The 16,905-nt window shown below is 48.5% G+C and overlaps 1 protein-coding gene across 3 annotated transcripts in view; it reads left to right on the top strand.

The window, feature by feature from the left end:
- The first annotated feature begins 483 nt into the window (after nucleotides 1-483).
- The window catches only part of MBOAT1 (membrane bound glycerophospholipid O-acyltransferase 1), a 107,036-nt gene continuing 90,614 nt past the window's right edge, over nucleotides 484-16,905 (top strand). The window contains exon 1 of one of the 3 annotated variants that reach the window (XM_078446597.2): nucleotides 484-854. In XM_078446597.2, coding sequence (XP_078302723.2) covers nucleotides 499-854 — 356 coding nt within the window. In that variant the 5' untranslated portion in view covers nucleotides 484-498. The remainder of the gene's footprint in view (nucleotides 855-16,905) is intronic. The other 2 variants (XM_078446598.2, XM_060614694.3) reach the window with 2 other exon arrangements.

Genomic DNA, 16,905 nt, shown 5'->3' on the forward strand with positions numbered 1-16,905 from the left:
TGCAGCCCGGTGGGGGGGGGGGGCGGGGGGTGGTGTCTCCTTGGGCCTCCAGCCCCTAGCAGATTAACCCTTTGCAGCAAGGACTGCGAGCGAGAAGGCTCCAAAGGAAAGCGCAGGAAATGTTAGCCAGCGCGCGGACTGGGAGGGGGGCGGGGAGGAAGCCGAGACTGCAGCGAGACCAAAACAGGGTGGGGCGCGGGGTGCTCCCCGGGGAGAGGCGCCCGCCCGGGTGGCCGGGATGGAGACCTCTGCGGGGCGCGGGGAGGCAGGCCGGCGAGCTCGGGAGAAGGAAGCGGACGGGCGCCTCCCGCCCCCGGGGCTGCCCGCCAGCGGCCGCAGGGCAGGGCGGCGGCGCCCGCCGGCGTCGCTCTCCCTCGCCCGGGTCGGCCCGGGCTCTGGCCCGGTGGGCGGGCCGGGCGGCGCTCGGGGCCGGGCTCCGCTTCCCCACTTTCCCTCCGTCCCTCCCTCCTCCCGGGGCCGTCCCGGGCGGCCGGGCCAATGAGCGCCGAGAGGAGGGCAGCGGGAAGCGGAGCGCGCCCGGCGCGGCCCTCCCACCGCGCCCCGGGGCCGCCGCGCCAACGCCGAGGTTGCGCCCCGGGAGTTCGCGCGGCCCCCGGCCTGGTGGCTCGGTCCCCGCGGGCGAGGCGGCCGTGCGCGCGCGCGCGCCTGGGGCAGCGGCCCGCGAGCGCTCGGGCTGCGGGACGGGGAGCGGGGTGGCGCGGGCTGGGGCCGGGGCAGCCGCCTCCCGAAGATGCAGGATGGCAGCGGAGCCGCCGTCCAGCCTCTCGTACCGCACCACGGGCTCCACCTGCCTGCACCCGCTCAGCGAGCTCCTGGGCATCCCGCTGGACCAGGTAACGGGCGGCCGGGGCGTGGGCGCAGCGAGGGACCCTCCTCCCGGGCCACCGCGCGGGGTGCGGGCTGCGGGCACGCGTTAGCCACCGACGGTCCTCCCCCCCACCCCCCAGCCCCTATAGCAGATTTCACAGCCACAGACTCGACAGGTGGGCTTTTTTACTGACAACGTTTTTGTCCTCGAAGTGTGAAAAAAATCGGTATACCCTGAAAGACGGGTTCAAATGATACATATATTTTTTCTTCTTGAGGTTTTGGGTTGCCTCGTTTCCTGTCACGAAGTTCTAAGGTATTCTGACAAATGAATCAGGTGTTTGTTTTGTTTTCTTTTGTTTTTTTTTTTTTTTCCATCCGTGTAGTCGAGTCTTGATTATTTTTAATTTAGATTTCTGTCCTTAAAAGATAAGCCGGCTTGGTCTGTTTCTGCAGCCGTTGCTTGAACAGACACCTGGGTTTTAGACTTGGGTGGTGAGACTTGCCTGATCAGAGGGACAGTTATTTTGTCATGGTTTCCCAAGGGGCTCCAGTTTATCCAGTGGGTTCATTCTTGAGGTTCTAGGCTCCCGAGTGAGTTAGGATAGTGGGAGAAGAGAGGCTCAGAGAAGTTACTTGGACTGTCCAGGAACTGTCTGCTACCGTTAAAACTGAAAATGGCTATAAAAAACAATATAATTCCTGGTAGGAAATCTGCCTGAGGGTTGAGGCTGCCTTACTCATTTTCTTGTGTCTGCAGGTGCTGCAGGCTACATCTGCCATGTCTTTCGTGGAGAGTCAGTAAATATATGTTGATTTAAGTGGAATGAAGTGTGTTGGGGGACCGCCCATTCACCTCGGTTTAGTTTCATACCCAGGTTTGCCCCAGGTGTCTTCCTCTGCTTTTCACTACTGATCTTTTTTTTTTTTTTTCTTCTTCAAACGGGAGTATACCTGCTGCCCTCTCCACTCACATTCCTTCTGCAATGAGGAAGTGAGACCTGGACATTTGCCTTATTCACATACTGTTTACTGAGCCACCCTTCTACCTGGCTGCTTCCAAAGATCTGACTCAGAGCTCCACCTCCTGTGGCCATTTGCCTTCGCATCAGTTGCAAAATCCAGAAAGTTAACAAATGGGGGGAGGTATTAGATGCTAACTTGTGCTTTTGTAAATCAGTCTTCGATTTGTAATGAAGATGGGAGAGTCCCAGGGACTTAGGCAAAGGCAGAGATACTAACAGATTCTTTTGCCCTGAAACTGCTATATAACTCATAGCTGACTTTCCTTAAGCGGAATGTGTTTTGTACTTACCCTTCAGCCCCAGCCCCAACCCCCATCAGAATTTATTTTAGTTGCATTTTCTGTTTTAAGTTATTTGGCATTGCTAGAGAGAGGAATCTGGGGAGCATTTTCGTATGGAAAGGGATAGTTAAGGAACCCTGACAAGTTACAACTGAGAGGTGCTGGTACGATATTATCAGGTGCTTTTTAACTCATCTACCCCCATCCCCAGTCTCCTGGGTTTGTCAGAGGAACCCTGTTTTTAATTTATAAACAAGAATAAAAGAGGCTTAAGGATGTTTAAGGCTGGGAGAAGGGATTTCTGGGATAAACTGAAAAAGAAAAGTGGGCCATGGGCAAGGAAGGACCCCTCCCCTCCTTCCCACCCCCCCCCCCCCCCCACCGCCCCATGATGTCTTTGATCTTTGGATGACCCCACCACCTTCCAGCAGGGTCACATCTGAGTGATTCTTGCTGGAAGAAGTACATATAGGGCAATGCCCCAGCTCACTTATTTAAGGCCTGATGAAAGTCGCAAACCATAAATAATGTGGTTTGAGGCTAAGTTGTGGCTTGAGAATTTGGAAGCTTCGTGTGTTTTTCTCCCTCACACTTTCTAATGTTTATTTTTTATTTATTTTTAAGAGAGAGCGCACGAGAGAGAGGGAGTGGGGGAGGGGCAGAGAGTGAGACACACACACAGAACCCGAAGCAGGCTCCAGGCCCTGAGCTGTCAGCACTGAGCCCGATGCGGGGCTCGAACTCACGGACTGTGAGATCATGACCTGAGCTGAAGTCCGGGCCTTAACCGACTGAGCCACCCGGGCACCCCTCTCCCTCACCCTTTCAAGGCCTTTTTAAGGTCTTAGATGTCAGACTTGACCTACTCTGCCAGCAGACTTCTTTTGTGAGTGCTTCTGTGACCGCTGGCTGGCATTCAGCCTCCTAGAGCTCCAAATGCCCCCATGGGTAAAAGGGGAAATGGCAATATGTTCTGCATTCTGGGGGCACCCGGGGGGGCTCAGTCAGTTGACTGTGTGGCTCTTGAGATCAGCTCAGGTCATGATGTCAGGCCCGTGGGATTGAGCCCCACGTGTTGGGCTCTCTGCTGAGAATGGAGCCTGTTTAGGATTCTCTCTCTTTCTTTCTCTCTCTCTCTGCCCTTCTCTCCTGCTTGTGCTCTCTCTCTCTCTTTAAAAAAAAAAAAAATCTGCATTTTAGAGTGGAGAAAGTTTATGCAGATAAAAAATGCTCTACATCAGGAAGGTCCTTCATTCACACAGGGTCCTGGCAGGAAACTCAACTCAGTGGGTTGCAGTGGAGACACTTTAATGAACTACATGGAGGGATGTGGGCAGCATTAAGGGACCCACCGGAGGAGGTTCAGGTACTAAGACCTGGATGCAGAAGGGGAAGGGGAAGGGGAGGATGTGTTGTTACTGTTGCCCAGTGAGAGCTGTATCCACCCCTGCAGGCGGAAGCAGAGAGAGAGAGAGCCTCAGCCTTCCTTCCCTCCACCCACAGTCCTTCCGTCTCTTGCCCATCTCCGTAGTAGTCAGATCACATCTAAGGGTGACGGCCTGGGGTGCCTGGGTGATGCGGTCTTCAGGGGCTCCACTCTGGGCCCAGAACTTGGAAGAGAGAGGTAGAGCCAGAGGTGGAGGACAATCCAGGAATAAGAGAATAGTCCTCAATAAATGTTTGCTTCTGTCCCACCGAAGAGTGGCTTTTTATTGGCCTGCAATATGCTAGAGGTGACAAAACATGTCCCTTGTGTTACTTAAATAGCTCCTTATAGGCCACCTGAAGACGTTGACTCTTCCCCCCTCCCCATGTTCGCATTTCATAGCATTTCATGCTTGTATTTGTAATTTCTGCATTGAACGTACATCTGAGAATGTCTTTGGCTTCTGGGTGTCCCTGTGTCAAGTATTTTATTACTTGCAAAAAACCTAAAATATCTGTTGAGCATTCTACTGTGCGAGTGAAGAACTCATTTTTCATTTGATTCTTTCATTTATCTGTTCTGTTAACTCCCCAGGGAAGCTTGCGGGCGATCGATCGTGAGGAAACGTCTATTATTTTAATTTCCAGGGACTTTACTAGTCTGACATCTTCCTAGAGATGTTAAATGTAAAATCATCTTACTTGATTAGAAACAAGTAGAGTACAGAAGAATTCAGATGCAGAGGGTAGGAAATGGATGATGATGTAGGACCCTCCACAGGTGTGTCACAGGTGAGTGTGTGAAAATTGGATTTCTAAAACAGTGGGTCGCTGTGTATAGCAAGTATGGAGTGCCGACAACTAGTAGGGTTATTTAGATATAAAGCTTCACTTGCCCGGGATAAATTAGGTAAGAACTTTTCTTTCTCATTTAGAGTGAATCAGGGAACAAAGGATGAGTATTTGTCTTATTTTTTAAGTCATCTGCTCGTTTCCTTTTCACTTGGTTTTGGTTGTGGAATGTGACCTGATCTGCCTTTAAACTAAGGATGGCTTTCCTTCCTTCCTTCCTTCCTTCCTTCCTTCCTTCCTTCCTTTCTTTCTTTCTTTCTTTCTTTCTTTCTTTCTTTCTCCTTTTCTTTTGTTCTTAAATATTTAATGTTTATTTATTTTTGAGAGAGAGAGAGAGAGAGAGAGAGAGACAGAACGTAAGCAGGGGAGCGGCAGAGAGAGAGGGAGACAAAGAATCCGAAGCAGGTTCCAGGCTCTGAGCTGTCAGCACAGAGCCCGATGCGGGGCTCAAACTCACAAACTGCAAGATCATGACCTGAGCCAAAGTCGGACACTTAACCAACTGAACCATTCAGGCGCCCCTCTCTCTTTCTTTCTTTCTTTCTTTCTTTCTTTCTTTCTGCTTATTTATTTATTTTTGAGAGAGAGAAAGAGAGAGAGAGAGAAGATTCCAAGCAGGCTCAATGCTGTCACTGTAACCTCCCCCCTCCCCCTGATGTGGGGCTTGAACTCAAGAACCAGAGATCATGACCTGAGCCAAAATCAAGAGTCGGATGCTTAACCAACTGAGACACCCAGGTACCCCTAAACTAAACATAACTGTCACAGTTTGTAAGACTGATTTAACCACCATGATGGATGGATATCAATGTTGTTAATTGCGTGATGCATTGGATATCAATGTTGTTAATTGTTAAAACGCCTGTTTTGAAAGGAGTTTTGAAAGCTGAGCAAGAAATGGTTTCCTGACTATGAGGAATTTCCATTCTGGTGGTGGGGAGCTCTGGGGGCCAAGGCTGTTTTTATCGATTGTCCTACCAGACTTTGTATACTTTTGCATAAAGTAGCAATTCTTTGTTGAATTAGAAGTCCTTGCCTGGGTTTCATTCCCCTCCCAAACCCCAACCTAATCAGAAAAAGGGTCAAGGGAAAAATAGACCAGGACATAAGAATCCAGGAAATGATTTTGAGATTAAAGCGGCAAAGGTTTAGGACAATTAACATAAGCTTGTGTTGTAGTTTAAAAGGCTGGGTGAATGAAGACCAGCTCTAAAGACCTGGCATTCTTGATGAATGGTGAGTCCAGTAGTGAGTTTCGATTATTCCACCGAGGCCTCTGACCACGAGGTTTCTTTACTTGCCTGGAGCTTTTAGTCACCGGTTGTTTCCCTTGTCCAATCTTGGAAAGCCCAACCTGCAAGTCTCTTCTTTTTTTTTAATTTTTTTTTTCAACGTTTTTTATTTATTTTTGGGACAGAGAGAGACAGAGCATGAACGGGGGAGGGGCAGAGAGAGAGGGAGACACAGAATCGGAAACAGGCTCCAGGCTCCGAGCCATCAGCCCAGAGCCCGACGCGGGGCTCGAACTCACGGACCGCGAGATCGTGACCTGGCTGAAGTCGGACGCTTAACCGACTGCGCCACCCAGGCGCCCCCTTGCAAGTCTCTTCTTATCTAGATCTTGCCCTTGGTTAAAAGCTCAGCTCACATTCCATAGTCATTATAAAATCAATTAAATATTTATTTAATGCTGTTAGTGCCTGGTTCCTGGCCAGGTGGTACAAATACAAGGCTAAAAAGCATCAAGGCCCCTGTCCTGGAAGGGCTTGCACACCAGTAGAGGAGACAAAGGACCCATGTAAGTATACAAGTACTGTGTACTCACTGACTTGTGCAGGTGCTGACAGAAGTTTGTAGATGGTGCCCTGGTGGAACAGAGAAGGCAAAGCCATAGGACATGTTGGATTCCTGTAGAAGTTACTATTTACCTTTAACATGGTTTACAACCAAGTGGACAGCAGATCAGCCTTTGTTGGGAGAAGGGTCCTTTGCTTGGCCCACCCCCTCCACACCCCCCACTGATGCCGCCTCAAGGCTATACCCTTGGGTTTCTGACTTGAACAATCTGCTCTTCACCTTGGGACTTTCCAGTTCATCCCAGCTCAGGATGGGTGTGGGCATATGGCAGGCCAGAGAACATCAGCCCTGCAGAGCGCTACTTTAGTTTTCTTTTTTGGCCTCAGTAGTTCCTGCAAAGTCAGATCTGCAATCCCCTTGATGCCCCCTTCTTCTGATGTCGAAAATGATTGGCAAACAGGAGGAAAATAATTTGGTTAGACTGCAGACAACAAGTTTTGAGTTTCTCCCGTGTTCCCCAAGAATTCCTTGGGGTTTGTTGGGCTGCGATGATTCAAACAGCAATAAAATAGGGTCCATCCTCAAAAATCTTGTTGGGTGAGGCAGGGACACATACGTCAACTGGTGTTGCTCATGTGCAGTGACCTGGACCAACGGTAATCAGCCTGGAAACTGGTGAGAAATGTACATTCTCAGGAGCGCCTGGGTGGCTCAGTCCATTGAGCGTCCGACTTTGGCTCGGGTCGTGATCTCCCGGTTCATGAGTTGGAGCCCCAGGCTTGCTGCTGTCAGTGCAGAGCCTGCTTCGGACCCTCTGTCCGCCTCTCTCTCTCTCTGCCCTTCCCCCACTCATGCTGTCTCTGTCTCAAAAATAAACGAGAAAATAAAAAGTAATGTCCATTCTCTGCCTAGTGTCCCCATCTGCTGCTCGGGGGACAGGCACAGCCCTGGGTGGTTTAATGAGCCCCCTGGGGCGCTGAGGCACCCCGAAGTCTGAGAACCACTGCTCCGCACGGCACCCTGGGATCCCAATTAATCAAGCAGAGTGGAGGGAAAGATCTATTCTTTGCGAGGGGACAAGGCATGGTTGTCAGAGAGCCTCTGGCAGGTGAGGAGTAGCACGTGTTGGGTCTTGCAGGATGAGGAGGAGTTTAGCAGGCAAAGTGGGTAGAAAGAACACACGCATAGGTGTGGACGACTGAAACCGCTCAGTTCTGGGAGCTGAGAACACGCTGAAGTGGGTTGTGGGCTGCAGTGAGTGGACTGCGGGGTCCAGGCTGGGGAAGAGAGCAGGGGTCACGTCACGAGGCAGCCGATGGGCTCTGGCGTGTCTGTACCTCATCCTACAGACTGGAGCTCTGCGGACGTTTTCTATAAAGGGCCACACGGTCAGTATCTTCGGCCTCAGGCCCTGCAGCCCATCACATCTACTCAGCTCTGCCATTGCATGAGAGTAGAATAAATAACATAATACATAGTGAATCCATAATTGGGTGTGGCTGCATTCTCAGGAAACTTCACTCACGGATACTTGTAAACTGGAGTTTCGAGGGCACCTGGGTGGCTCAGTCGGTTAAGTGTCCAACTTCGGCTCAGGTCACGATGTCCTAGCTCATGAGCCTGAGCCCCATGTCGGGCTCCGTGCTGACAAGTCAGAGCCTGGAGCCTGCTTTGGATTCATTCTCCCTCTCGCTGTCTCTCTCTCTCCCCCCTGCTCTGTCCCTGTCTCTCAAAAATTAATAAACTTTAAAAAAAGTTTTAAATTGGAGTTTTGTATAATTTTTCATGTGTCAGGAAATTTTCTTCTTTTGATTATTTTCAATCCTTAAAAAAGAGAAAAAACATTTTTTTTTTGCCGGCAGGCCACACAGGAAACGGGCAGTGGGCTGGGATTGGCCGAGGATAGGATTTTGTAGACCCTTGCTAGAGACGAGTTTTCCATAAAATTTGATGCATGGACATTCTTCAGAATCTACTGACATGTGTGTTTCAGGAATCCGGCCCCAACTGGTGAATCAAATGTTGGGGTGGAGGGGCTCCCCAGGTGATTTCTCTGGCCAGCGGAAGCTGGGCACCAGTGCTACCATCAAAGGGAAGACAGTGACGGACATAAGGTGTGGGAAGATTTTAATTTTGTGGAGCAGGGCAGGAGTCATACGGCTGCAGGTTGCAGGGACAGGAGGAGGGCGGGCGTTTGAGGATGGGAGAAGGCGTAGCGTTGTCTTTCTGGGATGTGGAGAAGGGGGTGTGCACGGTCCATTTAACGGGCTGCTGAGTGTAATCGACGGGCTGAAAACCACAAATTTTGCAAGGCATGAGTTTGTGCCAATATGCGATTTTTCTCTTTGAGCAGCTCCTTCTAGGAGCAAAAGCAAAACCGTTGGGCGTTTGCAGAGAGGGTTGCTAGGCAGTTAAGAAGAAGGGGTGTTGAAAGATGCCGACAAGTACTTGGAAGTGATGGGAGAGAGAAGGGACACATCCAGAGTTTTGGAGGGACTGAGGAGTAGGTGCAGAGGAAAGGAGGCGGGTGGGGGCTGGCCTAGTGAGTGGAAGATTCCTAGTGAAGCTGTTCGGGGCAGTGATGACAGTCCGGGTGTTGTATGGTAGGGGTGACAGTTGGGTTTAGCCAGCCACCCCCGTGGACTTGGGGTGGGGGGGATCTGGCAGACTTCCTCCCAAAGTTTGAAGCAGGTGGACTTGGGACGTGAGCCGGAGGCAGAGGAAAAGGCTGGGCGGTAACTGAGCTCTCTAGGTTGGTAGGTTCTGAGAGCATATGGCTGGACCGGAGAGGGTAGACCCACCCTCCTGTCAGGCACTAAGTCAGCTGCTCTGCGTGCATGACCTCCCTTCATTTTTTTGTTTGTTTATTTTGAGAGAGAGAGAGAGAGCATGCACGCATGTGCGAGCAGGGGAGGGGCAGACAGAGGAGAGAGGATCCCAAGCAGGCTCTGTGCTGCCAGTGCAGAGCCTGACATGGGGCTCAATCCCACCAACGTGAGATCGTGACCTGAGTCGAAATCAGGAGTCAGACACTTAACCGACTGAGCCTCCCTCCTCCCCATCCCACCCCCCCCCCCGCCCGCCCCCGCACCATCTCACTTCATAAAAGGAGGAGTTTGGGCTGAGTCTGGAGGGAGCACAGATTTTCTAGAAGGATGGTGGAAGAGAGGTGGGCTGAGGCAGCAAAGGGGAGGGGAATTTGGAAAAGCAGTGACGCTCCTGTCTCTGCTCATCTGTTGGCACATAGTTCTCCACCAAGGCTGGGAGGGAAGGGAGAGAGCTGGGACGGCAGTGCGGGGTTTTGGGTAGAGCAGAGGGAGGGCTTTGAGGAGGTCGGCAGAGGGAAGGAGGTCTGCATGGGACGATGAGTCACGGAGGAGGAGGAAGTCCAAGAGGCACATGGCTGCAAGTTGACAAAGGGGAGCTTGGTGGCTGGGCATGGGAATCAGAATGAATGGCAGGGTTCTGGGCAGTGGGTGCGGGCCCCTGGGGTCCCGGAGTCCTGATAAGCCTGTGGCCAGTGACCGACCTTGAACATGGAGTGCAGTGTTTCCTGGGGCTGCACAGAAACGTGGTGGAAAGTTCCTTTGTGGTTCCGAAGAGATTGCTCAACTTGCAGAAACAGTGTGCGAATACCAAGCGATAAGATGTGTTGAGGGCAAGGCTGTGAATTCCATAGAGTCGAGAGGGCAGGGCTGGTGGAGTTGGGGACTGCCCCATGGCGTGGCCCTGCGGGAGCCTGTGCACACAGAGCAGGAGAATGAGCCGTCTCCGTCTGGGGGGACTCTGGGTGAGTCCAGGAGGTAGGCTGGCCCGTCTGGAAAATGCTGACTGGTGTCGCAATCTGCTGGCTTAACTTGACAATAATTGAAGAGAGGACAGAGAATTTGCAGGCGTGACCACATACTTCCTGCCATTTTAAGCAGAGGCCCAGTGGGTTCTGGAGCTTTAACCTTCCTGTCATGGAACAAGAGTGGATTCTTCCCAGCTTGGCCTCGGTTTACCTTTCTGGCTTAACGACACCGGCGGCTCTCTATATTGAATGCATGTGCTCTCAGGCCTTCAGTCAGCTGCTCTGCGTACATTATCTCATTTAACGGGTGTGACAACATTGAAATTTATGCCGCAAATTTCAATGTAAGCAGTGGGCCTACGGGGCTTTAGTGCCTTGCCGGCAGCCCAGAGGCTGGAAAGGGGCAGAGGCAGGACTTCAGCCCAGGACTGTCTGATTGTTGTGCTTCCAGGAAGTATGGCAGCCACGACTTGCTTCCCTGTGCACCGTGCTGTCATCCCAGGGGACTGTTTATTTCCTATGCCTCAAATGCCGTGTGCCTTTCGCACCTGCCAGCTTCCGCCTACACTCTTCCTTCTCTCTCTGAGCCTCGTCCTCTTCCCAGTTCTCATTTCCTGTTTCATCTCCGCTGTCTCTCTGTAACCTTGGCCTTGCTGTCTCCCTCCGCTCCAGGGGCAAACGGGTCCCTTCGTTTTTTCTGTTTCTCCCCGGGACTTTGCATACCATATTGCAGGGCTTACCTTACGTCTTAGATATTAATTGGTCTTTCTGCCCTGCCTGACTCTGGGAGGCCAAATAACTGGGTTGGAATGGGGCTGCGGAGATTGGTTAGGGTGTACCTTAATCAAGCGACAAACCCATACGCGCTTGTTCAACCACTGTATTGCATGTGAACCCTTGTAATACAACGTGCTGCATGCTTCAGGGAGTGCCTGCACGTGCCACTGCCCGGGGGCCACCAGGCCTCTGCAGCCGCCCTGCGAGCTGCCGCCTTAGGACGAGAAGGGGAATGTGCTGGGCTGGGGCCAGATGGGCCCTGCAGAATCTTCCAGGAAGAGGAAGCTGTTTGAGCAAAGCTACTGAGACTCGATTGGAGAAAAGACCAGCATTCTTCGTGGGCAGTGACTGAGGGTGAACCTTCGTCATCTTGGTGTGCTGAGTACAATGCAGGAACTTCATAAATGTTTGTTGAACAGGAATTTTATTTACGTTCTTGCATTAGAACGAATGAGTAAATTCAGTGAGACTTGGGAGCCAGCTCTTTTTACCAACTGGTTAGGTCTGTTTGTTATTTGGAACCTGCATTTCAGATTCGTAGGCCTGATATCTGATTGGAAAGTTAATGAAGGACCCGGTTGCTGATAGTTTGAAATTAGCCTTGCCTTGTTTAAATTCTCCATTCCCAGTTGTATTATGTGGGGTTGAGGTATGCATTCCTTGGGATTATTAATATCAGTTTTGGGCCTGTTTTCTCGGATTTGTGTGGGCAAAATGTGGACGTTTCCCGCAGCAGCCTACAATCAGGTGTCGTGTGTAAAAGATGCCCTATACCCAAGTGTTTTGCAGCATGGCCTCCGAATTACATTTATAAAGAAAGGTTTCTGAAAAAGATTCTAAGGAGAGACAATCTGGAATTATGTTTTGTAGTAGCAACTTGTAAAAGGAATTCCATATGTGTAATTTAATAACAGAACTTGGTTGTGTGCCTTCCAGAAGCTTTCTATTTTAAGTAAGTCAACCCTTTCAGTAAACAAGATAAAGGAGAAACTTGCTGTGGCCGTATTAATGGCTATTTCTAGCAATTTCGCCAAGGATCAGTGTAATACTCGGTGGGAAAAGTTAACTTCAGGTAGTTTGTACAGCTGAAAAATGTGCTTTATGAAAAGACCTCTGTCCCTTTGGGCTTAAGAAATGTGACCATCTCCCCCACGATGAACTCTTTAACCTCTTTGTAATGTGCTTTCTGGTTCTCCCGAAGACGTGCCCTTGGTGAATCAGATATCCAGTTCCTTGTAACAGTGGGGCTGTGGTTACAACTTCCTCAAGTTGTCAGCGGTTCATCTTTTATGCGTTAGTAATCAATCGGACTCCAAATTGGTTTTCAAAGCCCATAACAGCACGAAAGCGGTTTTAAGTGTTGAATTCAGATTTCTGGGCTGATAGTGCTGGGGGTTTCCCAACCATCTTATTATTACAAAGAGTCCATTCGCAGGCTTGTTTACCAAACACCAGCACAGAACTCAGGTCCTCGAGGGAGGGGGTAACCTTTGAACAGTTTTTGTCCCCGTGGTTCTAAATTCTGAGGTCAAACAAGTAATTAAAATCACAAAGACTGTAGTTCATCTCCTCCCAGCCCCTGATTTGTCGCATTCATCATTCTGTAGCTTTAATTTGTCAGCAAAGGTAGACACCAGAAGGTTGCTAAGGCCTAGAGGAACTAGGTCTAGAGGAACTTTGGCTAAATTCAGAAGTCCTTCTGTGAAATTTCATGAAGTGGTTTCATTATGAATGTCATAGAGTTAAAACTTCTTTTTTTTTTTTTTTTTTTCTGGCATTATGTTTTACCCTGTCTTTGTTTTTATTTAGTTTTATTTATTTGTTTAAATTTTAAAAGTTAATTTGAAATTAATTTTGTGGCTTTTATGTTACTTCATTTTTAAATCTTTTTAAATGTTGATTTTTAGAGACAGAGAGAGACAGAGCATGAGCGGGGGAGGGGCAGAGGGAGACCCAGAATCCGAAGCAGGCTCCAGGCTCTGAGCTGTCAGCAACAGAACGCAACGCGGGGCTCGAACCCACGAACTGTGAGATCATGACCTGAGCCGAAGTCGGACGCTTAACCAGTTGAGCCACCTAGGCGCCCCTGTGGTTTTTACATTGTAAAAGTACAGTAAAAAAAAATTCGTTTTCTGCCTAGGTAGCTTATATGCTTAGTATCAAAAGCACAAGGCAGAAAAGAGGATATAATGAAGGGTCCCTTCCCACACTCCCCCTGCCCCTTACTTTGCAGCTGCCCAGATCGCCTCCCCACTGGCAGCCAGTGACGTCCTTTCCGAGATGGGCTGTGCATACGTGTGTGCAGAATCTCTTTGCCTGTTTTTCTGAGAGTAGACAGTTCTTCCACTCCTTGCCTTTTTTTTTTTTTTTTTTTTTTTTTTAAACTTAGTGTCTCCTAGGAGTGATTTGTATCTGTATATACAGAGCTCCTGTGACATTTGACTTGCTTTCCGCCTTTTCTGAGAGTTCTGTTTCTGTTTCCAGGAACTGCCTTGCCCCTTAGCAAGAGCATGGAGTGCCAGTCATGGTGGGAGAGGAGGTCGGGGACGGGGCTTCCCACGCTGGCGCCCCCTCCTATGTTCTCATTCCCGAGGACTGTGGTATTAAACAGCACACATTCAACTGGGTAAACTTAAAGATCAAATTGGCTTTATGCAGCCTTTCATGAGTTGGGCAGCACCCCATTTAAGCGATTGGAAGGAGCTCCGACAAGCCGTAGAAAAGGAGAAAAATTTTAAATGTTTACGTATTTATTTTGAGAGAGAGAGAGGAGAGGGAGAGGGAGGGAGAGAAAGAATCGCAAGCAGGCTGTGCACCTGCTTGGGATTGACAGGGGGCTTGACACCGTGAACGGTGAGATTATGACCTGAGCTGATATCAAGAGTCACGCAACTGGCTACCCAGGGGAAGACTTTTAAATGCAAAAAGGGTGCGGAAAAAGGAAATTATTAGCAAAGAATGCATTGTTCCAGGCAAGGTCCCCTTCCTAAGGGGACTTGAACGGTCTCTCTGGTGGGATTATTGCATTGGTGCTGACCAGGTAATTCTGAGCTGATTAGTTAAAGCTTATATCCTGGGGGCGGGGGGGCGGGGCACTTGGGTGGCTCAGTTGGCTAAGTACCTGACTGAATTTCAGCTCAGGTCATGATCTCATGGTTCATGAGTTCAAGCCCCATGAGTTCGAGCCTCGCGTTGGGGTCTGTGCTGATAGTGCAGAACCTGCTTGGGATTCTCCCTCTCCCTCTCTCTCTGCTCCTCCCCTGCTTGCTCGCTTTCTCTCTTTCTTGAAGTAAGTAAATAAATAATTTTTTTACATTCCTGGGTAATCAAAACTACAGCTAGGCTAGGTATTAAGTCTTTGCCGATTGGGGCTTAGCATAAGTGACTCCCAATTTGGGTCTGCTCTCTCCTGCTTAACAATGGGGAGCACCAAGGTCCCCTTCCAGTAGCACACATGGTGGGGAGAGAAATTGGGGTTTGTTTCCAGTTTCTCCTCACATGGAGAGAAGTCCACTCTGGACTGAGGTATAAGAATATTAAAGACCCCTGCAATCCTCAAGTCCCAGGGATGAAAATGGCTCTGTCTCTAACTGGTGTCGGCTGTACCTCGTCAGAACTCTTGGTATGCCCATCTGCTGAAAACCTGTTCAGCCCTAAAATTCTGTTCTTCCAGAATCTTAGCAAGGAAGGCTTGTTTTTGGTTTTTTAAAATTTTTTATTAAAAAAAATTTTTTTAAATGTTTATTTATTTTTGAAAGAGAGACAGACAGAGTGCAAATGGGGGAGGGGTAGGGAGAGAGAGCAACACGGAATCTGAAGCCGGCCCCAGGCTCTGAGCTGTCGGTACAGGGCCCGACACGGGGCTTGAACTCATGAACGGTGAGATCGTGACCTGAGCCGAAGTCAGACACTCAGCTGAGTGAGCCACCCAGGTGCCCTGTAAAGAAACACTTTTTTGAAGGTAAAGCCTACAAACCAAGACTCTTTATTTTCCACTTTTTGGTGGCTGTAGGTAATAGGATTCTACATGTACATTTTACTTTTTTTCTTCTGCAAATGCAATGTGTGCCTTTTGGTGAATGTTGGCTGAATTGAGTTAGCCTTTGGGGTTCTGGAATCATTTCTCTTCTTTCATCTGTTGAGGTGGAGGAAATTTTCTATGACTTTCAGAGTCCTTCTAGCTGGACTAAGAATGAAATTTACATGAGACAGATTAACGGGAGAAAATCAAATCTAATAGCATATGTATGAGGAATCTGCACAGACATGAAAATTCCGAAGACACTCAGGCCACATAAAGCTTATTTTGTGACCTCCTGAGCTAAGGAGAGGGGTAAGGTCTGGAGATACAAAGGGGAGGATGACCATTAGCAGGAAGGTGAGGAGATGTTGAGAAAACAAAGGTTGTCCTGCTATGCAAATAAATTTCTTCAGTAAAGAGGAATCTCTGTTCATAGCTCTCTTTCTGGTACTAGCTGTCTTTTCCAATGTAAATTTACACAGTGGAGGGGGAGGGAAGGAGATTTTTCTGCATCTGCAGTTTGGATTGCTTTTAAGTCAAAACAATCTTTATGCCAAAGTGGCCCCATCTCGGGGTGGCCTGACCCTGACCACTGCACCCCTTTTTTAGTGTAAAATCAGAATTTAGGAATTGGGGTGCTTTACTCTAGAAAAAAGATCATGTAAAGCAGCGTGGCTGTTTCTTGTCTGCTAGGGCTTGTTGAGCTGTTTTTCTTCCCTTCTCCATTCTTCTCCAAACAATACATGTTCATTTGCCTGCAGATTATTTAACGGAAGGGGAGAAAACCAGCATTTCTATGAAATTATATTCCGAGAGTCAGTTTATGTGGAGGAAAGGACAAAATGATTTTTAATTTTTTGTTTTTCATGTAATGGTGGAGTTTACAAAAGAGTATAGTGGTAGACTATTTTACATTTATTTTTGTAATCTCAGCCTCATTGAGCTAACATTTACCTCAGTTTTATAGTTAGCTTTACTAAGCTGCAAAACTGAAGTTGACTTACGTGGTGTTTATCTTTCTACTGAAGCATTTAGAGCATCTTTAGACATATCTTTATCTGATTGCCAGTTCTGCTATCTTAGGTTAAAGGAAGGGCAGAATGTGGCTGTAAACTAAAAATCATTTCCTCAGGATTTAGGTTGGGGCTCAATTTCTTCATACCAACGAATGAGGAATTATAAGTGTGCCCCTTTGAGAGCTGAAACCGCGGAGAGAATTTTAAGGCAGGTAGTAGGCTATGAAACTGTTTCGAAACTGACCACTTATAAGTTTGTATGAGAGCTGGAAAGCCAGATCTTGTGTACTTGGCAGCCTTGAAACTTTTATTAGACTAATGCGTGTCTAGCTTTGGTCCTCTGTTGCAGTTTCCAGAAGAATTGGAGAAGGTAGAAAAGAGCAGCGAAAATGGTTCTAAGAACAATTGAACTTGACAATTACGTGAAGTTTGCTACACAGAAGGAAATAACCTCAGGTGAAAAAGTGACTAAGGATAGCCAAAGCCACAGATCATGGAGAGCCATCAGTGAAGACCTTAAAATGCAGGGTAGGTGACCATAAGTGGGGTGTACCACTAACGCACCTCGTTTCCCCACAAAGGCCTTGAATGTGGTGGCCTTTGTTGTATTATTTTGTAATCAGCCCTCATAAACTCAAGTGAAAGGTACCAAGGTCTTAGCAGTATTTTAAGAAAAGACTTGCACATCTTTTAAAGATGGCCCTTTGCTTCGTAATAGATGGGTCACATTCTTTGGTAATTAAAAAAAAAAACTTACCGTTTTGGAATAATTTTAGATTTATAGAAAAGTTGTAACGATAGCACAGGGAGTTTTTATGTATGCCTCACCCAGTTTTCCCCAGCGTCAACATCGTACGTGGTACATCTGTCAAAATGACAAAAAGCCAACGCGAATATATAACTATTAAATAAATTCCAGAGTTTTTGAATTTCACCAAATTTTCCATTCATGCGCTCTTTTTATTCCAGGGTCCTGTACCTTACAGTTCACTCATTTAAAGTATACGGTTCAAGGGGCGCCTGGGTGGCGCAGTCGGTTAAGCGTCCGACTTCAGCCAGGTCACGATCTCGCGGTCCGTGAGTTCGAGCC

The sequence above is a fragment of the Panthera onca genome, chromosome B2, assembly GCF_046562875.1.
Source record: "Panthera onca isolate mPanOnc1 chromosome B2, mPanOnc1 haplotype 2, whole genome shotgun sequence".
Lineage (NCBI taxonomy): Eukaryota > Metazoa > Chordata > Mammalia > Carnivora > Felidae > Panthera > Panthera onca.